The sequence below is a fragment of the Macaca mulatta genome, chromosome 7 (assembly GCF_049350105.2).
Source record: "Macaca mulatta isolate MMU2019108-1 chromosome 7, T2T-MMU8v2.0, whole genome shotgun sequence".
NCBI classification, from domain to species: Eukaryota; Metazoa; Chordata; class Mammalia; order Primates; family Cercopithecidae; genus Macaca; species Macaca mulatta.
This window is the reverse complement of record NC_133412.1, coordinates 44,893,413-44,918,393: the sequence shown is the minus strand read 5'-3', so window position 1 is coordinate 44,918,393 and position 24,981 is coordinate 44,893,413. Positions and strand designations below refer to the sequence as shown.

Genomic DNA, 24,981 nt, shown 5'->3' with positions numbered 1-24,981 from the left:
GCAATATCCTGGCTTATTGGCGTAACAGCAACAACACATACAAGCCTGTATTCTTCTATCATTAAAGAAGATCGAAAACATTATCTGTTATTTCAGGGGGAAAAATACAACTTTTTAGTTCATTTCATACAGATGAAAGCGAATTACAGCAAATCACCTCTCCACTGAATAGCAGCCCCCACATAATGACTTTATTTGCTTAATCCCCAAATTAAACGCCGTTTCGAGCGAGGGCCCTGTGTTATTACTCTCATCATGTCGAGAACATTTTCCTGCCGAGACCAATTTGAATAAAACAAGGGGCCTTCCTTGAACTCAATCAAGGAGCCATAATGTGGTGGGTAATAGAGGTTGCTGATAGATTTGCAGGCAAAAGTGTTATACCTAATGATGGGATATGGATAATAGTCCTCCTGGAGGTCCTGATGCGATTCCAGTTGGCTGCCAGATGCTAAAAATCAAGAAGAGCATTGATCAGTGACAGGAAGCTGTAGTGGATTCATCTAGTCAAACTTCAGCTGTTTTTCCACTGTACAGTTAAGCCAGGCATAAATTATATTAATTGATTTAATTACATACTTAAAACATCTTCCCCAATTAATTTAATTAGGTGGCTACATGATGCTACTGGCAGGGGAAGATTAGAGGCAGCTCACTTAATTAACAGAATATGAATGAAAAAAAGAGAAAGCAAACATAAATGAAATTGTGAGCACTAATTAAAAGGCTGTCTGCAAACTTAAATACTTTCTGACAAAGTGGTGACAGCAATGTAGACAAGAGAGGATCTTTTTTTTCTGAGCAAATTAAAGTGCCAGAAGGTATATATAGGGAGAAAAAGTAATGCAGTTAAAACATTGATTTTCTGACAGAACTACCACAGTCAAAGTGAAGGGACTTTTTTTTTTTCCTATAGAAAAATTGCAACAGATTTTGCAGGCACGAAAGCCAGATTCCTGATTAGGGCTAAAATATGATGCACAAACAAATGTGGGGTTTGTGCATCATACATTGAGGGGAGAGAAAGGCGAGGGAGTCTGAGGCGAGGAGGGTAGTTGGAAACAGAAAGGGAAGATAAAGAGACAACTTATTGCAACCGCTCAAGCACGAAATGTTTAGAAAAAGAGGTCTGCCTTAACAGCTGGCAGCCTTGTGCACCTTGGCTCGAATGCGGAAATTCTCCAGGTGTCTCTGACGTGATTCCTTTAGTATCTTCTTCAGTCGAGTCTTATGGCAATGTAACAGCCAAGCAATGGCAATCACACCTGATGCCCACTTCTGCTGGCGATAAATGAGGAAGAATTTTCTTGCTTTGTAGCATTTCCATGTGGCTTGGATCTTCATGGCGGCCTCCGAATTTCCATCTTGGCCCTTGTACCTTTGCCCTGGAAGATTTATCAGCATTTGGACATGAGCTGGGTCCTCTAACACTGACAGAAGGTCATATCTGGTAAGTTTATTCTTCAGCTCAAACTCTGGAAGGAGGGCCACCAAATTATTCCCTTTTATTTTGACTTCTGGTATTGCATAGTTCCTGAGAAACTTCTCAACGTGTTCCAAGAGAGAAAAAATACCTCCCCAAGCTAAGCTAAAATGTTCCTTGAATGCTAAGAAGTCTGGGGCTGTATTGTCTACGACACCATCATAAATTAAAAAGTCATAATCCCACAGTGATTTCCGGGCTCTCGAAGGTGGTGTCACTTTCACGGCCTGTGGAAAAAAAGGAATATATTTCAGAAGTGAAAGATATTATGATCACCTTTAAGTGAGTGGTCAAGACACACACTACCACATTATCATTTAGCATTCAATGGTGGGAAGATATGAATCCTAGTACTGATTTAACACACACATATCATAATATGAAGGTCTGGCTAGTATATATCATTAAAACTCATTACCAGATGGATATCTTAGAGATCACTCAAATCTATTAACATTTTTATAAAAGTGTTATAAAATTGTTCAAGGAAACTGGTCATAAAAAGTTACACATTTAGTTTACTTTGATACAGTCACCTGACCCCCAATCTCTGTGATTTTTTACACATGCACGCATGGTCTGAGAAGCGTGTTGCTGATTTTGTGATCATAACTTATCCACCAGTCTGAAAAACAGGGTGAAGCCTTTCTTTGCATTCCTTTGGATAACTTCAAATGTGCCCGTTAAAAGTTGTTTCTGACTTCATAAAAGATATCACTTTTTAGCATTTTATAGTTCTTCTGTCATCTTCTCTTAATATCCAGAGGTCATTTTTACAAGGAACATTATGTTATATGTTATCATCTTTGTCATTCTTAGGGTTCTCTTGACATGTGTTCTTTTATTCTTAAGTCTGGTATCTTCTTAGGAACATATCTGGGGCTGTCCCAGGTGGATTAGAATCACAAATCTGATAACAAAACCAAGGGAGCATTTGCTTTTCATTTTGTTCCCATCTGTATTGACATTTTAAGCTACGAAAATACTTTTATTTGTATTTGGCAAATTTCTAAGAATCGGATGCTGAGCAATTTTTTTTGTTCTTTACACTTCCTATGTTAAAAATAATAAATGCTATTTAAAAAATCAAATCAGAGGTTGTTTAGATGACAATAGCAATACATGTCACCCCCCCTTAACAAAAAGGAAAGGGAAATTGTGTTGTGTCAATGTCCATTCTGTATCCACTACATTTCAATTCTCAGAACCTATTCTACTGAAGACATAGACACTCTGCTCATGATGTACATGTTCCTAATGGCTTGGAGGGGTTGGGGGAGACGGAGCATACAGATTTTCAGACCCTGAGTTCTCGTCAGTAAACCCGGTATTAATTTACTGTGATAATTGTTTCTTCTTGCTTAGGGATGTAAGGAATAGATTGTTTTCAATATGTCAGCGTTCTCAGATGTATAAGCCCATCTTTACCAAACTGTAGGGTTATAATTACTCTTTGCATTTTGAAGAGTTTTCAAAAAACCCAAAAGAAAAACCCCCCAGCAATTTATCCATAACGATTATGCCACAGCACTGAGTTGAGTATTATTACATCAGATTATTCACGCATTTTCTTTTCTCCGGTCCTGGGGGGTGGAATAATTAATTAGACTGCCATCTCAAGTAAAAATGCTGAAAAACAAGTGTTAAGTCCAAAAGTGCACATTTCCTTTTACTTTAGAAGCACACTTTAAACAGCAGTGAGCTTTTTGTGTACTTTTAACTTGAGTTGTTATAAGGCATAAAAATGAGGGAAAAAGTCTTCTTGCCAAGCTTCTATCCCTTTCTGATCTAATCAGGGTGCCAGAAGAGAATGCAAGCTATTTGGTAGATGAAAATAAATTCCTTCTCTTGGATGGGCAAGAGAAAGTTGGAGAAGTAATGCCTCCTTCAGCAGCCACCAGTGCTGGCAGGAGAGGCTGCCACTCCTGGTGGAAAACAAGTGGCACATGTTCCAACAGAAATGGCCTCTATGGCCACATTTCTTCCTCCCTTCAGGAACGGTCTCTGCTAGTAGGAATTAGAATTCAGAGAAGAATGACAGTGCTTCATCAGTGAGAAATAGCCATGCAAAATAATCACAGATGGATGTGTATGGAGCTGGTTCGTCCTGCCAGTCACGTGTGATGCAGTCAACAGGACTCTGAGACTTCTATAAGAAGCAAAGCTATGGATGGGAGATTTGCCAGAGAATCTTGTCTCCTTGGCAATACTCAACTATTTCTGAAACTTCTTATATTCACAGTGAGACATGTGGAATTAGGGCCATCTATGAAAATGGGACAACCTTGGGAGAAGTTGAGAAAGGAGAGGACTCACATCTCTCTCAGACAGTGCCTTTCCATGGGGTGGGTCTAGGGTTATGTACATCAGCAAATGCATTTTAGACCTTCTGAAAGAACAGGCTTGCATGGCAGTGGGAGCGAAATTTATCAGTGGCTGTTTTAGAACAAAGGGATGACACCTTTCTACCTTCTTGGAGGATATTCCAGCAAAGACCTGCTCTCAAAGGAAACACACTCCTGGACATCAAACAGACCACTCAGGCACTGGGAAGCTATGGGTTTGCAGTCAGCTAAAGCATAACTGTAGTACATCTGTCACAGGGAACGCCACACTTGGGAGCACTTTAGACTTGGAGCAAGAAAAGACACGCCTCTCAAGAGAAAGGCTTCCCAAATTAAAGCCGTGCATCAGCATTGTGAGATCCATTGAGCAGGTAAAGACAAAGCTGCTTCAAAGCTGGCTAGGAATAAGAGCCCTGATTAAAGGTCACGCCATGCTTCAGGTTCGGGCTCCTTCTGTTATTCTTTATTATTTATCTCCGTGATCTTGTCCACTATTATTTGTTGGCTTCCTTTCTTCTTTCTTTCCTTTTTCTTTTCCCCTCCCTTCTTTCCTTCCTCCTTCCTTTCTCTCTTTCCTTCCTCCCTCCTTCCCTTCCTTCCTTCTTTTCCCTTCCCTCTCCTTTCTCTCTCTTTCTTTTTCCCTTCCTCCCTCTCCCTTTCCTTCCTTTTTAAAGACGTGCTGTAATCCCAATATGATATTACTGACTTTAAGGCAATTTTTGTTTCCTTCTAGCCAAGAAGGATTTCTGTCAAAACACTGTATTCTCACCTGGTCCTTCTTGGGTCACAATCATACCTTTGCAAGATGCCTGTATTTACTAACTGGCCCACACAAAGTCCAAACCTGTGGCCTAATTATTAGCATCTTGCTCTAACTAACTAGCTGGGAAATGTTCTTCGTTTGCAAAGTGTAATCGCTAATCAGATAACTTTGAGAGTTTCTGGAGCAGTTCTTTAGGCAAAATTCTAAATCCAAAACAAAAAACAGGAAAGCAGGATGATGATTACATATGTTAGTAGGTCACAGATGTTAAGCAAAAAAGATAGACCCAGTGTTGCATTCTGAAATTCAGAAATACTAGCTGGGTGTGGTGGTGCACACCTGTAGTCCCAGCTACTTGGAAGGCCGAGGTGAGAGGATCGCTTGAGCCCAAGAGTTTGAGGCTGCAGTGAGCTATAATCACACCACTGCACTCCAGACTGGGTGACAGATTGAGACCCTGTCTCTCAAATAAATAAATAAATAAAATTTAGAAATAACCACTACAAAGAAAATCACATTTCTAAGACAAATGTCTTTATGAAAAATGTTCTTTTCATTTATGTGGACAGTATGTGGGTGTGGCGTTAAACTGGATCCATAATCAGATACAAGCAGGATCTCATAGTGGCAAATGGCCAAGTATTTGGGATAATACCACATGGATATCATCTTTAGAGAATGATAATCATTCCATTACCTAGAAGGATAGACTAAATTCCTTCTGAAACTAAAAGCCAATGTTCAGTTTCTCAAATACCCAAATATATCCATTAGTAATAAGCCCAGGCAATTGCACTGTGTGAAAAAGAGTAAGTTCTTCCTGCACCTTATGGCTCTAAATGTGAGTTTGGATTTAGAATGTAAATGGAATGTCCCTCAGAGATGGAGTCCTTATTCTTTCCCAAAGACCAGGGATGCTATTTGTCTGACCCTGCTTTTAAATTGTGTTCAGGGTCCACAATGTGTTGAGCTTCCTATAGAATAAACATCAGGACCTCAGCTGGCTAGAACTGTTCAAAATATGTACATGATATTCAGAGAGAGTAGCTCACCTAATCAGGGGTCTGAATTAGTCACAGCATAGTCACAGGCCTGAATTTTAGAGGACGAGGGAACTTGAAGGTCACTGGCCTTGCCTTTTTCTCAATAGGTTATTATGGGCCCAGGGAAATTAGCCTTGGCCTTAAGTCCAACTAACCTGGGTTCAAATCCAAGCTTTGCCAATATGTGCTACATACTCTTGGGCAAGTTACTACACCCTCTGAACCTAAATTTTCCTTATCTGTAAAAATGAGAGGTCCCTGCAGAGCTGCTGTGATGATTACAGTATGTGTCAAGAACCTTTAACAGTGCCTTAACCCTAGTAAATGTGGTTTTTACTATAGAGAAGGAAACTGAGGCTCAGAGAGGTTAAATGACTTGCCCAAAATCACAAAGCTAGTTGGTGGATCTTCTTAATTTCCAAGACAGTATTTTTGTTACTATATGACAAAATTCTGTTCCTAAACAACCCAAATCCATATATAACCAAAGGAAGGAGAATAAGTGCTATAAGAAGTGTGTCTTTGCTACTCTTCCATTTCCTTTCATCAGCCCCTCTTCCTTCCCATCGGGTGCTTTTTCTTCCACACCCTACCCCGTGCTGACCCCTGCCCCCATACCACCAGTGCCCACAGCCTAAACTGTCTAGAACTCTCCATATGGACCCTTACTAAGCTGTGCTCTTCTTAGCCTTCCTTCTACCACCTTGTATGTCGGAGCCAACCTGGCCTTGATCTGTTGGTTTTTTCTTTTGCTTTTTAAAAAACTGAATGATAATTATTATTTTTAGAGACAAGGTCTCCCTGTGTCATCCAGGCTGGAGTGCAGTGGTATGATCATAGCCCGCTGCAGCCTCAAACTCCTGGGCACAAGTGATCCTCCCACCTCAGCTTCCCGAGTAGGTGGAACTACCGGCACACATCATGACGCCCATCTAATTTCTGTACTTTTTTTTTTTGGTAGAGATAGGGGTCTCGCTATCTTCCCCAGGCTGGTCTTGAACTCCTGGCCTCAAGCGATCCACCCACCCCAGCCTCCCAAAGTGCTGGGGTTACAGGCATGAGCCACTGCACTCAGCTCATTTTTTCTTATTTGATAGGCTGGAAAGCAATTTGTTAAACTAATTCCTATCAATGTGCTAATGAACATAACATGGTGTGGTGTATCAGAAGCAAGAAGACCCAGAATCTAGTCTGTTACCACCTTCCTCTGTGGCCTTGGGAAACCAATTCCGTGGGTTTCAGTTTCCATTAAGAGATCACTCAAGGCACTTCTAATTTTGATACCTATGCCTCTCTGACTTAATGTGTCACCTCTTCAGGGGTATTGGCTTTTTAATAAACTTCTGGAGCCAGTAAAGCCATCAAATCAAAGGCAACTATCTCCAATGGCATCACTTTATGCACCATGAAAAAGACCTGGGGGATTTTTTTTTCCTATTCTATTTTTTAGATAGAAAACTCCTTCTAGTAACTCTGAAATCAAAATAGATGAACGGCTGCCCACACCACCTATTGGTAAAGGTGGTCATGAGAAGAGAACCCCAAAGAGTGATATTCCAGTATTCTGGGGTCTGCAAGTCAATGGCTCTCAGTTCTTAGTACCAAGAAATTGTCTAAGTAATCTGTAAGTGCCAATTAAAAGTGAAAGTCAGAGTCCTTAACCTTTACAAAGAATAAAAGGCAAAAACAGAACTCATTGAGCAGAGACATATAAAAGAAGAGACTTGAGTGCAAAGGCCACTCAGATCAGCAGCAATTTTCTAGAAATAATTTCTGCAATTGCTTTGAAAGGTATCTTTATTCAAATGAGTCTTCCTGAACTCTGAAACACTTCCTGAGGAGAAAAATCCCTGTCCTTTGACGCATCCTCATGGAACAAAAACACACGATGGATCAAAATCTGGTTGAAGATCAAACAGAACACAATCAAGAAGATTTTCTAAATAGATGGTCTATTTTCAGTCAAATGTGAAATTTCCTTCTGCAGACACATTTCATTTTAATGCTGCATTGATTTCATCTTTTCTGTTACACCTCTAATATTCTCCAAGAAATTGGAGTCTCCACTGGGGACAATGATGATGGATGGGTTGAACCTGCTGGGGATGTGGACAGGAAGCCTGACAGGATGGGAATCAAAAGCAGCCTGGATTCCCAGATCTCTGAGCAAAGACACATCATCATTTTCTCGACATGTATAGGAGAAAGAGCAAGCCTCAAAAAGGACTGCTATTATCACCAAAGTAAAGCTTGACATTCCAATTTTCCTGAGAAAAATGTGGGTCTAGTAAGTTCCTTGATCACAGATCACTAAAGAATACTTGCAGAATTTCTACAGAGCTCTACCTTGTCATACTCTCTATACCTATATACGTGTTCTTGTTTTGTTTTTGAGACAGAGTCTTCCTCTGTTGCCCAGGCTGGAGTGCAGTGGTACAATCTCTGTTTGCTGCAACCTCTACCTCCCAGGTTCAAGTGATTCTCCTGCCTCAGCTTCCCAAGCAGCCAGGATTACAGGCATGCAGCACCACGCCCAGCTAATTTTTGTATTTTTAGTAGAGGTGGGGTTTCACCATGTTGTCCAGGCTGGTCTTGAACTCCTGACCTCAAGTGATCTGCCGGCCACGACCTCCCAAAGTGCTGGGATTACAGGCGTGAGCCACCGCGCATGGCTTCTATACCTACATATGTATTCTGGTTTATTTTTCTTCATAGCACTTATCTCACTCTTTGATGTTATATTCAGTATCTGATTATTGCCTCTCTCACTAGAATATAAATCTCAAGAGGGCAAGGACTAGGTTTGCTTTGTTCATTGCTGTGTCCCCAGTGCCTATCTAGTACACTGCCTGGCACATGGTAAAGGTCAAAAAGGATTAGTTGAATGAATGAATGTATGAATGTATGAATGAATGAATGAAAGTACGAATGAATACTAAAATTTAAGCTTATAGCCAGTTGGACTGGGTTCACAGTACAAAGCTGTTCCATGTTCACACAAGTTATCTGCAAACTTGTAGCTTGAGTTTTGGAGCACTAATGCAAAGTTTGGCTACTGAGATACAAAAATGTCCATACCCTTCGATCAAGAAGTTCCACAGGCCAGGTGTGGTGGCTCATGCCTGTAATCCCAGCACTTTGGGAGGTCAAGGCAGCTGGATCGCTTGAGCCCAGGAGTTCAAGACCAGCCTGGGCAACATGGTAAAACCCCATCTCTACAAAGAAATGCAAAAAAAAAAAAAAAAAAATTAGCTGGGCGTGGTGGCACATGCCTATAGTCCCAGCGACTCAGGAGGGTGAGGTGGGAGGATTGCTTGAGCCCCGGCAGGTCAAGGCTGCAGTGAGCCACGATCATGCCACTGTACTCCAGACTAGGTGACAGAGAGAGACCACATCTCAAAACAAAAACAACAACAATTGTTTATTAATAATGTAACATTTATAATTTAATGTCAAGCAATAGGATGAATAAGAAAATTATGGTATATCTTTAATAAAGAATATTATAAAGCCACTAAAAATGTTTTATGAATTTAAAATCATATATGTAAAGGTTTATGATAAATTGTTAGATGAAAAGAGTAAAATTACAGTTGAATATACAGTATAATACCAACAAAGAATATGCCAAAGTTTAAATAGTACCAAAGGATTGTGATATGGGGAAAAAATCCTTCTATACTTTTTTCTCTTTTCTGAATTTTCCAAATTTTCTATGAATGATCAGGTCACAATTTGATCAATGAAAGAGATAAAGTGAAAAAATAAAGGTTATCTTGTTGGCTGATAATTTAACCTTTTTTCTGTTGTATATAAGTGAAATTATTAATCACATGTAATAAAAATGTTCAGTTAGACAATGCTATGAAGAGTAGTAAACACAATCCTTATAGCTTTTCTCAGTAATTACAAGAAAAATTGTTTTGCAAGAATTCCGAAAAAATTATTTGGCAAATAAAACTATATAATTTCAATTGATTTGGAAAGTTTAATGATGAAAATGCATAGGTGAGGATGGCAATTTCTAATGAATTACAGAAAATGGTAACTGTTTTTAAAAGATTCTACATGCAAATCAAAACCACAATGAGATACCATCTCACACCAGTCAGAACGACCATTATAAAAGGTCAAAAAATAACAGATGCTGGTGAGGTTGCAGAGAAAAGGGAATGCTTATACACTGCCAGTGGGAATGTAAATTAGTTCAGCCATTGTAGAAAGCAGTTTAGTGACTTCTCAAAGAACTTAAAACAGAATTACCATTCGACCCAGCAATCCCATTATTGGGATATACCCAAAGGACTATAAATCATTCTACTGTAAAGACACATGCATGTGTTATGTTCACTGCAGCACTATTCACAATAGCAAAGACATGGAATCAATCTAAATTACCATCAACAGTAGACTGGTTAAAGACGATGTGGTACACATATACCATGGAATACTATGCAGCCACAGAAAAGAAAGAGGTCATATTATTTGAAGCAACATGGATGGAGCTGGAGGCTATTATCCTAGGGAAAATAACACAGGAACAGAAAACCAAATACTGCATGTTCTCACTTATAAGTGGGAGCTAAACATTGAGTACACGTGGACACAAAGAAGGGAATGACACAGGGGCCTACTTGAGGGTGGAGGCTGGGAAGAGGGTGAGGATCCAAAAACGACCTATTGGGTACTATGCTTATTACCTGGGTGATGAAATAATCTGTACACCAAATCCCCATGACACACAACTTATTAATACCTATGTAACAAACCTGCATATGTACTTCTGAACCTAAAAGTTGAAAAAATAAAAATTAGGCTGGGCACGGTGGCTCACGCCTGTAATCCCAGCACTTTGGGAGGTTAAGGTGGGCAGATCATTTGAGGTCAGGAGTTCGAGACCAGCCTGACCAACACGGGGAAACGCCGTTTCTACTAAAAATAAATAAATAAATAAAAATTAGCTGGGTGTGGTGGTGCACACCTCTAGTCCTACTTACTTAGGAGGCTGAGGCAGGAGAATCACTTGAACTTAGGAGGCAGAGGTGGCAGTGAGCCGAGATTGCGCCACTACACTCCAGCCTGGGTAAGAGAGCAAGACTCCATTAACAAAAAAATAAAAAATAAAAAAAATCAAGGTTTGTGTTTTTTAAAAAAGATTCCAACAGGTTTTTTTGTTTTTTGTTTTTTTTTCATGTCTGGATTTTTCTTTTCTCTTCTTCCTTTAAGATGATAAGTTAAATGAGGTTTTATGAGAGAAAATGAGTCTAAAAGAGAAAAAAATAGCTTTGGACTTGCTTTTGAATCTCATTTTGTATCACCAGGTTGCAGAGCTCTAATTCTCTTAAGACCTGCCCTCTCTCCAACCCTTTAGGGCAAGATAAGAAAGGAGACTAAATTGTGTTGGGAGCAAAGTGAACCAGGGAGGCACCCTGTGCCCTTTAAGAAGTAGGCTTATTCCCCCACCAGATACGACATGTTAAAGCCAAAACTGCCGCTAGATATCATCTAGTGGTTTTGAAAGCATACATTTTAAAGCCTCGAACATTTTGTTCAAATACTATATAGTTTGATGGTAAAGAGGTAAAATAGAAAACCCAGGTGTTGTGGATATAGGGGCCTACAGCCCCTCACTGATAGGAGCTTTTGCTTCTCTTCTTTCTCTTGGGCTGTGGGGTGAGGATTCCCTGGGGTTGTAGGGTGAGGATATGGAAGCCCCTTAAAAATACCGATTGGATGCAATCTTCTTTGTATACAGATAGGGGGAAATGAGAGCTGATAGGCACAGTGATATGTTTAATGTCACACATATTGCCTGATTAAAATATTTCAGCTGACTCACCCATAAAATAATTACAGTTCTCTAATGAGAGGATCAGAAGTATATGCTGGGAAAATACTAAAGAAAGTAACAATGGAAAAGAATGACTAAGAGAAGTGAGATCCCAAATTTGAGATTACAATGTTATCACCCAAACCTATTCTTTCTACACCAAAATAAATTTTACAATGGAGGGATGGCTTGGGAAATAGGATTTTCTATTATATTTTTCTTCCATTTGCATTTTTTTTATTTGGAAATGTTTTGGAAAAGTTTTAAACACACAGAGAAGTATAGAGAATAATATAAAAAACTACCACGGACACATTTTTGTTTAATTTTTCGTCTTCTTTGCTGTATATATATAAATGTGTGTGTGTGTGTGTGGTGTGTGCATATATGTGTGTATGTTATATATATACAAAGTTAACATCCTCTCTGTATTTCTTTTCACTCTCCTTCCTCTTTCTCCCTGTTCCCAGAAGCAAACACACTCATGAATTTGGTCTGTACTCCTATAGTAGAATAAATATTTGTTTGCTTGTTTTATCCATAAAATAGATTTTTATTATCAAAATGTAAATTAAAATTAAGTGAATCTTAACATAATTTTTATGCTTGCCTTAAATAAAAAGATTTATTTGCTGACAGGAAAATTTTAACAACCTCAAACCTTTGAACTAGATTCTTGAAAATAAAGATGCCTCAGATTTATCGAAATAACTATGACAAACTCTACTATCATTTTTTATTTTATTCTTCGGATCCTGTGTAGAGCCTGAATGACTTAAACTTATTCAACTTCTTAAACTGGATTTGGTTAACTGAGCTATATGATAGAAAAGGCTGTTAAAGTCGGAGCTGATGAAAGCAGACACAGCAACAAAGGTGATCACTGCTGTCTGTTATTGAAGGAAACAGTCAAGGACACAGAAACTGATTACCTGTATACATGATATTGAATAGAGAAAATATTACATTATATTAGTTAGGCAGAAATGTAATATATTTTGGAAATGTATTAAGTGTAATATGTTTCTGTAAAAAATGATTGAGATTTATAAAAATTTCCCCAATGCTTTGGGGCTCTGGTAGTTACATAGTCCAGTGTTGTATGCTGGCTCTGTCATTTACTAATTGGATGACTAATTGAATGATAATAGTGCCTACTGCACAGAAATCCTGTGAAAACTAAGTGAGATAATCCACTTAAGACATTAGGAACAGAGCCCGGCAAAGAGTAAGCACTCAGTACATGTTAGCTGCAAGTAGCAGTAGCAGCAGCAGTGGCAGCCGTAGTAACACTATTTGTGAGCCGTAGTAGTAGTATTTGAAAAATTGACCCATGTGGAAGCATTCATAACCTGGAACGTGCAGAGAGCACAAACTCTGGAGCTTCACTCTGTCAGCTGGATCCTTTGCACCCTTTTGCCAACTGAGTGGGCCTGGGGACAACTGCAGCACATAGGTTCTGCCTGCTATGAGGGTTCACTGGGTATGAAAGATGCTCAGTACCATGCATGCAGGACATGCTCAGTCAACATTAGCAGTTACAAATATTCCAGATAAATAATGCCTTAGTGTTTGTAAACACATCCTGTTTTTAACCTGCAGAATCAAGCTCACACTTTTCTCACAGGAAGACGTCAAAGGAAGCAAGACGAAGGATCTAATTGCACTGATTAGTTTACTAAGGAGCAATCTGTCTAGGTACAGAGGGACTGTATATAATCATTGATGTAAATACAGCTCTATCTAGGCACAGCTCTGCAGGAATAAAATGTGACCCCAAAGGCGGGCTCTTTTTCCTTGAAAGCAGATGGCTAAGATCCCCGTGAAATTCTTACTGATAAGAAGATCACCAAGAAAGGGAGGCCTAGAAGATGCTCTTAATAATGGACCAATGAGTCATGATAACAAGTACTTTTCCAAAACACTTTCACACACATTAACGCATCTGATCCTTGCAGCAACCCTATGTGAAGGAAGGTATTGTCCTCATTTGTCAGAGGAGGAAAGTGAAGAGCAGAGAAGTAAAGTGACTTGCTCAAAGGAGAATCCGGTGCATTCCTACTTCAAGTTCAGGACTTTTATTACCCATGCATGACCTTCTGGAACGTTCCTTGCTGGCATGTACTTGCCATATTGTGGGGGCTATTTCGTTTTTCCAATATTTTTGTCACCTTAGTTGTTAGGATTAGCTTAACTCTAAATCCCATCTGTACTACAGCATACATGCAATATGCTGCATGTGTGTGTGCATCCTATAAGCATGCACACATACAAGCACGTGCTGGGGAACAACTGCATTTATTTTTCACATTTTATTTCTTTTTAAGTGTACTTTTAAAAGATGAAAATCTGTGATTGAGGTTGAAGACTGATGTGATTCAGCCAAATTTTAAGGATGCTAAGTCATTTGGACTGAAGCCTGAGAAGTAATTCAGTCCCAAAAGAAGGCAAAAAAGGGTTTTCACTTTAAATGAACCATGTTTTTTTAAAATTTTTTTCTCTGAAACCATGATCTAATTTCTTTTATAAAAGAAGAAGCGATATTTATTTCCAGAGTCCAGAGGCAGCAGACACGCCCTCTTAGCAGGGACTTTTACCGGGCTGGTCAGGGAGGGGGAGGTGGGATGGGACACCCAACACTTTTTCCATTTCTTCAGAGGGAAACTCAGATGTCCAAATAAATTTTAACAAACGCATTAAGAGGTTTATTTGGGTAAATGGCCCGTAGTGGCTTTTGCCCCGGAAAGGAGAAAGGAACGAGCGGGTAGATGATTTCTAGCAGGCAGGAAGTCCTGTGCGGTGTCACCATGAGCACCTCCAGCTGTACTAGTGCCATTGGAATAATAAATTTGATATGGTGGTGGAAAAAAAAAAAAAAAAAAAAAAGAAGCACGAACTTTTGTTGCCATCTTCAGCTGTCAAGCAGTCGCCCATACTTTTGCCCTGCAGCAAAAGGAAGGGACATCAGGTGACAGACCCTAAATTAAAACTAGTCACACAAATTACAGACCTTCCTATCATGATGTCCTCTTGGCCTTCTGCTTTTCCCCTACAATGAAGAATGAGACACAGTTTAAATCAAAACGACTCTCATGGGCAATTTTACAAAACAAATAGAAGGCTCAGGGCCTCACTCCTTTCCCCACTTTCCCTGCTGGGTCAGCCTGTTCTCTCTTTCCACACAGGCAGGAGCTAATAATTAGAAAGACCTTTCCCACACTGACAACAATGCTCTGTTTGCCAAGCCCCGTTTGCTTTGAAGAGTTTGACTAAGCAAATATTTACAAAAACAACTATAATCAGAAGCCAAATCCCACTTCTAGGGGACACTAGTGTGGCACCACACTGCTTTGTGGTGGAGTCTGATCAAAGGTCTGTACTGGCTCTATCACGAGGCGTGGCACACTGAAGTCCTTCTTCTTCCTTTTAACTTCCATGCCCAGGACACTTCCCACAAAATATATGAAAAATTACATTTACCATTGAAGAGTCAGTTTAGAAATGCTGTACCAATCTCGGACCACAGGAAAAAGTCATTAAATATTACTGTTTCCAGCAGTAGGGGAGAGCTTTGTGAAGTCAATAGAGGAAATTAAAGCCAGGGCTCATTAGCATTCAGAAAATATGTCATTATTTAAAACTATTTTTTTGAGGTAAACCATTTACTGGCTACAACCTAGTCATAATATTTGTATTACCTGTAGATCTGTTATCTATAAAACTGTGGGACCTGAGCACTCCAACAGGGTGAGAATCAAAACAGGTGCCTCCGCCTGTTCCTATTATGCACATTAGCCCATGGCCTTCTCACAGCCTGTTAAACAGCTGAATTTGAAACAATAATGGTGCAGGCCAAACACTCGCCTGAAGGCCTGTCTGTCTTGGGATTTGGCCATTTACATTGATTTTCTTTACTCACATTTTTCATGAAACACAAATATTTGCCATGGCAACTGGGGTGTCACATGACATGCTGCTACATAAATAGCCTGGAAATCTCTTAAGGGGACACAGCCCACCAGTGCTGAAAATACAGTGAAACCTCTTGATGATTTCAGTATTGAAAGATGAAAGTCTGGGAAGAGCAGGTAGCAGTCTAGGATTAATTTCTCTTGTGCCACTCTTCAATTTCTCCTTTTTTCTTATGAGAGCAGCTGAAAACATGACCACTTTCCACATAAGGTAAGCCAGAAAAAGACAGCGCCAGCTGTCTCCTTTCTGTGGCGAAAAGTTTCAAAAATCACAAGTCTATCTGCAGCCCATAAACATAAGAAAGCAAGGTACAAAAGTCCAGCACATTGAAACTGGGGGACTCTCCATAAGAATGAATTAGATTGTACTGTGAGGAGTTAATGTTAAAGAATACAGAATTTGGCCCAGTGTGGTGGCTCATGCCCACAAACCCAGCATTTTGGGAGGCCAAGGCAGGTGGACCACTTGAGGCCAGGAGTTCGAGACTAGCCTGGCCAACATAGAGAAACCCTGTCTTCACTAAAAATACAAAAAATTAGCCGGGAGTGGTGGTACATGCCTGTAATCCCAGATACTAGGGATGCTGAGGCATGAGAATCGCTTGAATCTGGGAGGCAGGGGTTGCAGTGAGCTGAGATTGTGCCAGCCTGGGTAACAGAGCAAGACTCCATCTCAAAAAAAAAAAAAAGAAAAAGAAAAAGAAAAGGAAGTGCCACATGATGATTAAAAAAAAAAAGGCCAGGCGTGGTGGCTCATGCCTATAATCCCAGCACTTTGGGAGGCCGAGGCAGATGGGTGACTTGAGGTCAGGAGTTTGAGACCAGCCTGGCCAAAATGGTGAAACCCCCCGTCTCCACTAAAAATACAAAAATTTGCCAGGCATGATGGTAGGCACCTGTAATCCCAGCTTCCTGGGAGTCTGAGACATGAGAATCACTTGAACCCAGGAGGCAGAGGTTGCAGTGAGTCGACATTGTGCCACTGCACTCCAGCCTGGGCGACAGAGTGAGACTCTGTCTCAAAATAATAATAATAATAATAATAATAATAATGCAGAATTCTTTCCCCTGCTTCATTAAGGTATTCTATATTTGAAGATCTTGCCTTTTTAAACTGTATTTAAAGACAAGTGAAATACAGTAGAACCTCACAATAAGACATCCTATACCACACAAATTTGGATACAAAGCAATAGCTACTGGACTCCTGACCAGTTAGTATTAGAAGTTGACCCAGTCATTTAGTTAATCTTGCAATGATGCAACATGATTGAATTTTTTAGACTACACCAATAACATTATGCTAGAGTTGACTTGTACAATTCCCCTTTTGAAAGTCAAATGCATACCAGCAACAGCTGAAATAGCACTTATTTCTAGGTTGAAGGTACAACTCAATAACATATGTAAATCACCAAAAATCTCACCGAAAATGTTGTAAATAAGAACAATTTTCTTTCTGTAGTGAGGAATATGAATACCTTTAAACTGTGTTTCTTGGGAAAGAACTTCACCTCTGCTGGAGGTGGCGGTGGTTCCCGAGGTACAGTGAAAGTGGCTGTGGATGAAGACAGTACATGTTATCTTTTCCAGAAGAAGAGGCTGAGTCACTGGTTGGATGCTATTGGGTTTGTACCTTGAAAGTCAAATGGCTCTGTCACCCACTGTGCACTCACTACATTTCTTTCTGTATCATTCAGTGAAACAGCTATGATCACTGACTTCAAAAGGAAGCCAAGAGCATGGGAGGGCAACAGTTCTATTAGAATATAAGGTCAGCCCGCCTTATGCAACCTGCCTAGATAAAAGGGCAAATTTTAAAAGCAGGTGCATTTCAAAAGCAGGCAAATTGGAGAGTAATATCTGTCTTATAGAATGCTTTGTTAGAAGATTTCTTTAAATAGCCAGATTCCCAGGTTCATGTAAAAGGTGATTTAACATAGCTACATATGGACTATTTTATTGTGTAAAAAAAAAGATTCTAAAAAATTTAAATGACTGAGGGAAGTGATACAAGTGAAAAGCATCATAAAGATTATTTTTGAAATTAGTTAAGTCTATAAGCAGCAACTTTTAGAGAACACACCTAGTCCACGGTTGAGGAAGAATGGGCCCACATGCTAGACAATGCTGTCTCAATCACATCTCTCCTACTGCCTGGCAGCAAACCTGACTGCCCTTTACCAAAAGCCCACGTCTGACATTCTCAGGGGAGAAGAATCCTTATAATACTCTTCCCAAGACAGAGAACAAATAATTTATTTAAATGGTTAATTGAATAAAAGAAGTGAGGCTTCTTTCAGCTCAATTCCTTCAGCTCAACCCCCTTTTCTGTCAGTTTTCTATAACAATCTTAGAAGGAATTGACAGACATTGATCAAAAACAGCACACTAGTAAAGGATATCAATACATAATTTAGAATCTCACTTTAAGGACTTGGTTCTCTTAGATTGCCTCAACTGAGCTGCAAGGAATATCTTCAGCTCTTTTTTAAAAAGTCGGAAAAATTACAGAGCCTTTTCAGTGAAACTCACCTTCACAAAAGGGATTTATTTGTTGCATTTGATCAACTCATTTTTACACTCCTCTGGTTTCCCTGGCTTCCGGCAAGCTTCCCTGTGACTTGAAGTCCTCACTCTCCCCTGGCCAGTAGTGTATGAAGACCCCATTTTAAGGCTATAGTTTTTGCCTTCAGTTCTATGCTCTCCTTCCCTGGTGTCCACTTTGGAGTTTGCTCTCCCACTTCTGAAGGTAAGTCCACATCCTGTGTTCAGCCTGCTTTGACTCCACAGATTCACCAGTAAAATTTGTTATTCCTATTGTCTGCAGACTCAGTACAATTTTTGTTTAGCTTTCAGGTTCTTCAGACAAGTGAGATTTATGGCTAAATTCTCATGTTCAAACAAAATAGCAGCTGAGAAATTTTCAAGTGGGCATAACTTTTAAAGGATTTTAGTAAAATTTTAATATAATTTGGTAGGATAAAGATCTCAAGGATAAGTAATTTCACATGGCTAATCCACAGTTAATGATATCAATAAGAATTTTCTTAGTTGTCTGCAGAAATGCTATCACTAAACTATAATTTCTTGTAGCCTTGGATTTTATGAGACACATGCATTTGAAGAATGTGTCTGCATGTTTACAAAACTGTATCCTAATGCACTGCCTATTTTGCTACTCAATTTCCTTGCTGGAAAAATCTGTTTGGTAAATTTTGCCAGAGTTAACGTAGAGGAAAAACTCCTTGTCTTTCTGGACAAACTTGTATGCTTCTGTGGTAGTTATTACTATTATTTTTTTTTTTTTTGAGACGGAGTCTCACTCTCTCGCCTGGGCTGGAGTGCAGTGGCATGATCTCGGCTCACTGCAAGCTCTGCCTCCCGGGTTCAAGCCATTCTCCTGCCTCAGCCTCCCGAGTAGCTGGGACTACAGGCGCCCGCCACCACACCCGGCTAATTTTTTTGTTGTATTTTTTGGTAGAGATGGGATTTCACCATGTTAGACAGGATGGTCTCAATCTCCTGACCTTGTGATCCGCCCGCCTTGGTCTCCCAAAGTGCTGGTATTACAGGCATGAGCCACCGCGCCCAGCCAGTTATTACTAATTTTAGAGCCCCAGTTTTTTCAGAGTGACAATATGCCCAACTCCTAGCATTGTCAGATTAGAAAAAAAATTGTTTTTAAAAGAACATGCAGTTAAATTTTAACAAGATAAACAATAAATAAGTTTTTAGTATGCCTCAAATATTAAATATATATACTTAAATCCAACAAGGAAGAACAGAATTTCCGTGAATGGATTAGAATAAGTATAACATCATTCTAAGTATTTATTTAGTATAAGTATGTCTATAATCCTAATGTTAGCTCTAACCCTATCCCTGGACATCCACTTTCCCAGCCTTTCTTGTAGCTAACAGTGAGCAGTGAAATGTAAGGGAAAGTTCACCCTAAGGCTTCTGGGAAGACACTGACACCGCTGTTTTCCCCTTGATCTGGCCTGGAATGTGTATGTAAGGCCCAGGGCTGCAGAAACCATTTTATGGCCATGAGGTGGCAAGCATGAGGATGAAATCGAACCAAAGAGGGTAAAGTAGAAAGAACAGGGCTAATATCCAGAACCTACAAAGAACTCAAACAAATTTACAAGAAAAAAGCAAACAACCCCATCAAAAAGTAGGCAAAGGATATGAACAGACACTTCTCAAAAGAAGACATTCATACAGCCAACAGACACATGAACAAATGCTCATCATCACTCGCCATCAGAGAAATGTAAATCAAAACCACAATGAGATACTATCGCACACCAGTTAGAATGGCAATCATTAAAAAAATCAGGAAATAACAGGTGCTGAAGATGATGTGGAGAAATAGGAATGCTTTTACACTGTTGGTGGGACTGTAAACTAGTTAAACCATTGTGGAAAACAGTGTGGCGATTCCTCAAGGATCTAGAACTAGAAATATCATTTGACCCAGCCATCCCATTACTGGGTATATACCCAAAGGATTATAAATCACGCTGCTATAAAGACACATGCACATGTATGTTTACTGCAGCACTATTCACAATAGCAAAGACTTGGAATCAACCCCCCATCAGTGACAGACTGGATTAAGAAAATGTGGCACATATATACCATGGAATACTATACAGCCATAAAAAAGGATGAGTTTGTGTCCTTTGTAGGGACATGGATGCAGCTGGAAACCATCATTCTCAGCAAACTATCGCAAGGACAGAAAACCAAACACCGCATGTTCTCACTCATAGGTGGGAATTGAACAATGAGATCACTTGGACACAGGAAGGGGAACATCACACACCAGGGCCTATTGTGGGGAGGGGACAGGGAGGAGGGATAGCATTAGGAGATATACCTAATGTAAATGACGAGTTAATGGGTGCAGCACACCAACATGGCACATGTATACATATGTAACAAACCTGCACACTGTGCACATGTACCCTAGAACTTAAAGTATAATAATAAAACAAAACAAAATAAAAAAAGAACACCATGACAACCCTGCTGATCAATACCACCATCCCTAGGCTCCTCACTTCCCAGTTTCTTGTGTATGAAACAAACTCCTCATTGTTTAGGCCACTGGTAGTTTTCTGATATTTATAATTATATGCATTCCTGACTAGTACTACCTGTTCCCTTCTCTTCCTCCTTCCCTCTTCTCTTCCTTCCATACTTTGTCTTATTGCATGTGCTAGGACCTCAGTACAAAAATGGTGGCAACAAAGAGCATCCTTGGCTTGTCTCTGCTTTTAATGGATAAATAGAAAAGCAATGCTACAAAAGTTTCCCTACTAGGAGTATTTTTTGCTCTAGGGCTTTGGTTGATAACAACAATCAGGTTCAGAAAATTCTCTTCTATTCTACTCCATCCAGAGGATTTCCCCTTATCATTAATGTTTAATAGTATTGAATGATTTCTTTTCCTTTGGTATATATTGAGATCATGAGGTTTTTTCTTTTTGAATATGTTAATATGGTGAACTATATTGCTAAATATTTCTGATGTTGAACTTTCCTTACATTTTTCCTTGATTATGATGAACACTTTAATGTTTATTTAGAATCTTTGCCTCTATGTTCCTAAATAAGATTGATCTATGTATATTTTTTCTTGTACTGTGCTTTTTCAATTTTGGTAGCAAAGTTATAATAGCTCCATAAAATCAGTTTACAAGCTTTTCCTCTTTTTTTCCCCCTATGGAATAGTATAAAAAGAATTAACTGACCTGTTAAGGTTGGTAAAACTTGCCTGTAAAAGGCCTGAGGCCTTCTCCCCTCTGGCATATTAGAGTATGTGAGTGTGTGTCTGTGTGTGTGTGTGTTTAAAAGACAGAGATTTTTGACTACCAGTTCAAATTATCTAATGATATTGTTTTAAGTTTGTTATTTTTTCTCAAGTTATTTTTGGTAGTTTACATTTTTCTAGGAAATTTTTCATTTCATATTTTAAAATGTATTGGCATAAAGTTACCCTACTATGATTTTTTAAAAAATTCTACTGTATCTATAGTTAGTGAACTTTTTTCATTTTAATAGTGTTGACTTGTGTCTTCTATTTTTCCTCTCTTTATCATTATTGTCAGAGATCTGCCTGTTTTATGTTATTTTAAAGAAGCCAATTTTTGACTGGGCGCAGTGGCTCATGCCTGTAATCCCAGCATTTTGGGAGGGCAAGGTGGGCGGATTGCCTGAATTCAGGAGTTCGAGACCACCCTGGGCAACATGGTAAAACCCTCTCTCTACTAAAATACAAAAAAATTAGCCAGGCGTGGTGGCACGCACCTGTAGTCCCAGCTACTCGGGAGGCTGAGGCATGAGAATCGCTTGAGCCCTGGAGGCAGAAATTGCAGTGAGTTGAGATCGTGCCACTGCACTCCAGCTTTGGCTACAGAGTGAGACTCTGTCTCAAAATAAATAAATAAATAAATAAATAAATAAATAAATAAATAATAAAAAGAAGCCAATTTTTAATTCTTTTGGGTCATTTTTGTTTTTACTTTCTTAATGTCTGCTTTTATTTTCATTATTTCCTTTCATTTTTTTTTCTAGTTTACTGCTTTTTTTTCTGTCTTCTTGTGTTTAATTAGGCTTAGGTCACTTATTATCAATTGCTCTTGTTTTCTTTTTTTTTATTATTTTTTTGAGACGGAGTCTCACTCTGTCACTCAGGCTGGATTGCAGTGGCATGATCTCGCCTCACTGCAATCTCCGCCTCCAGGGTTCAAGTGATTCTCCTGCCTCAGCCTCCTGAGTAGCTGGGATTACAGGTGTGCACCACCACACCTGGCTAATTTTTGTATATTTAGTAGAGATGGGGTTTTACCAGTTTGGTCAGGCTGGTCTTGAACTCTTGACCTCGTGATCTGCCCGCCTCAGCCTCCCAAAGTACTGGGATGTTCTTGTTTTCTATTAAATGCATATAAATAATGGATGAGATTGCTAAGAAGTGATGAAAGACATTAGTCTACAGATTCAAGAATCCCAATAAATACAAAGCAGGATAATAAAAAGACCTAGATGCCTAGATGCATCACAATGAACCTGTAGAACACCAAGGATAAAAAGAACTTATTTCAGCTAGAGAGGAAACAAAAGACAAATTGTTTTCATCCACAATTTTAGCCACTATTTACCACTGACTCCTCAATAGTCCACAGGCTCCTCAATAGCAGATATAATTGCTAGAAAACAATGAAATAATATATTGAATGTGCTGACAAGATAACTTTCAAAAGTCAGAACATAAACACATTTTGAGGCAAATAAAAGTTGACAGAGTTTACCACAAGTAGAAACAGGCTTGTACTAGTGGAAATTTAAAGAATATAATTTAGGGAGCTGGAAATGAATGCAGTATTGAAACTCTGAGATGCAAGAATGAATGAAGAGCAAAGACAGGGACAAATCTGTTGGCTAATGTAACAAATATTGATTACATAAAAACATTAACAATAATGTCTTGTGGGATTTTTTTAAAAGATACAACTAAAATACATAAGAAAAATAGATTCTACATCAGGAGGGAGATGGAGTTAAAATGTTCTGAGGTTTTTATATTGTTAAAGGAAAAAGTACAGATATTTATTAACTGTAGACTTTGATAAGTAATATATGCATGTGAAAATAAACTAATCACAATAAGAATAGAAAAGGAATGTATCAATTCCAAAATAATAGAGGAATAAAAGTATAATGAGGAAAAATAATCTATTCAAAAGAAGACAATAAAGGAAAGAAAATGAAATAGCAACAAAACAGGGCAGGGCACAAACAGAAATAGACTAGATGGAAGAAATACATCAAAATATATTAGTAATTAGAAGAACTGTAAATGCAGTAAATGCTAAATGGATAATGATGGTCAGAATGAATTTTTTAAAATTCAGCTATATACTCTTTATAAAAGACAGACTTAAAACATATGGCTACAGAAAGATTAAAAGTTAAAAAAAAGAGAAAAGATATACCAGGTTAACAATAACCAAAAGGAAGCTGAAGTGGCTATATTAACAGACAAAAAGCTATTTATGCTAAAAAGCAATTATAGAGATAATGAAGGAGAATGTGCAATGATAAAAATTCCTATTTACTAGGAAGATATAATAACTATAGTAAGAGTTGGCAAGGATGTGAATTCACAGAGTATCTTATACGCTGAAGGTAGAAATGTAAATTGATGCAATGACTTTAAAAGACAATTTGGCATTACTTCCTAAAGTTGAATGTTCACCTACCCCATGACCTATTCCACTCCTATTGACCAAGAAAAATACTTGTGCATACTCAGCAGGAAACGTGAAAAAAATGAATGGCAGCACTGTTCACAATACCAAAGGCTGAAATCAACCCAGAAGTTCATCAACAGAAGACTGGATAAATTAACCATGGTCTATTCAAACTATCATCTTCAGCAAACTAACACAGAAACAGAAAACCAAACACTGCATGTTCTCACTCATAAGTGGGAGCCGAACAACGAGAACACATGGACATAGGGAGGGGAACATCACACACCAGGGCCTGTTGGGGGGTTGGGGGAAGCAGGAGGGAGAGCATTAGGACAAATACCTAATGCATGCGGATCTTAAAACCTAAATGATGGGTTGATAGGTGCAGCAAACCACCATGGCACAAGTATACCTATGTAACAAACCTGCACGTTCAGCACGTGTATCTCAGAACTTAAAGTAAAATAAACGAACAAACAAAAAAATGGAATATTCTACAGCAGCCAAAAGAAATGAATTCAGTGATGGGTAGCATATCTACTTCAAGACTCTAATTCAGTATTTCAAGGAGGACCCTGGCATCTCTAGTTTGATGCATACAGGCCATCTCCTTAGAACTCCACTTCTCCAGCTTTGTGTACAGCTCCCTATGCTTTCCTTTCATGTCAAGAAGGTGTCCCTCCCCCAATATTCTTTCTAAAAGTCAGACTTACTGAGTTACTACTTACATACAATAAAATTCATCCTTTTTAGTATCGTTTTATGAGTTTTGGCAAATGTGTAAGTCATATAACCATCACCACAATCAAGATATAAAACAATTCCAGGCCGGGTGCAGTGGCTCACACCTGTAATCCCAGCACTTTGGGAAGCTGAGGCAGGTGGATCACGAGGTCAGGAGATTGAGACCATCCTGGACAACATGGCAAAACTCCATCTCTACTAAAAATACAAAAAATTAGCCGGGTGTGGTGCCGGGCATCTGTAGTCCCAGCTACTTGGGAGGTTGAGGCAGGAGAATTGCTTGAACCTGGGAGGCGGAGGTTGTAGTGGGCTGAGATCACGCCACTGCACTCTAACCTGGGCGAAAGAGCAAGACTCCATTCTCAAACAAACAATCAAACAAAAAAAAATTCCAATACCTGCCAAAATTCCTGCATGCCCCTTTACCATCAACTACTCTCTCCATCCCCAGGCAACTCTTGATCTGTTTTCTGTCTTCATTGTTTCATTTTCTAAAAATGTCATGTAAATAGAATCATATAGTGTGTAGCATGTT

General features: G+C 39.1%; 1 protein-coding gene across 1 annotated transcript in view; it reads right to left on the bottom strand.

Moving 5' to 3' along the window:
- The window catches only part of IQCH (IQ motif containing H), a 158,209-nt gene that overhangs the window by 117,509 nt on the left and 15,719 nt on the right, over nucleotides 1-24,981 (bottom strand). The window contains exons 2-5 of the mRNA XM_077939630.1: nucleotides 16,917-16,993; nucleotides 14,475-14,513; nucleotides 1,159-1,710; nucleotides 385-451 (exon numbers count right to left, since the gene is read on the bottom strand). Coding sequence (XP_077795756.1) covers nucleotides 385-451; nucleotides 1,159-1,710; nucleotides 14,475-14,513; nucleotides 16,917-16,993 — 735 coding nt within the window. The remainder of the gene's footprint in view (nucleotides 1-384; nucleotides 452-1,158; nucleotides 1,711-14,474; nucleotides 14,514-16,916; nucleotides 16,994-24,981) is intronic.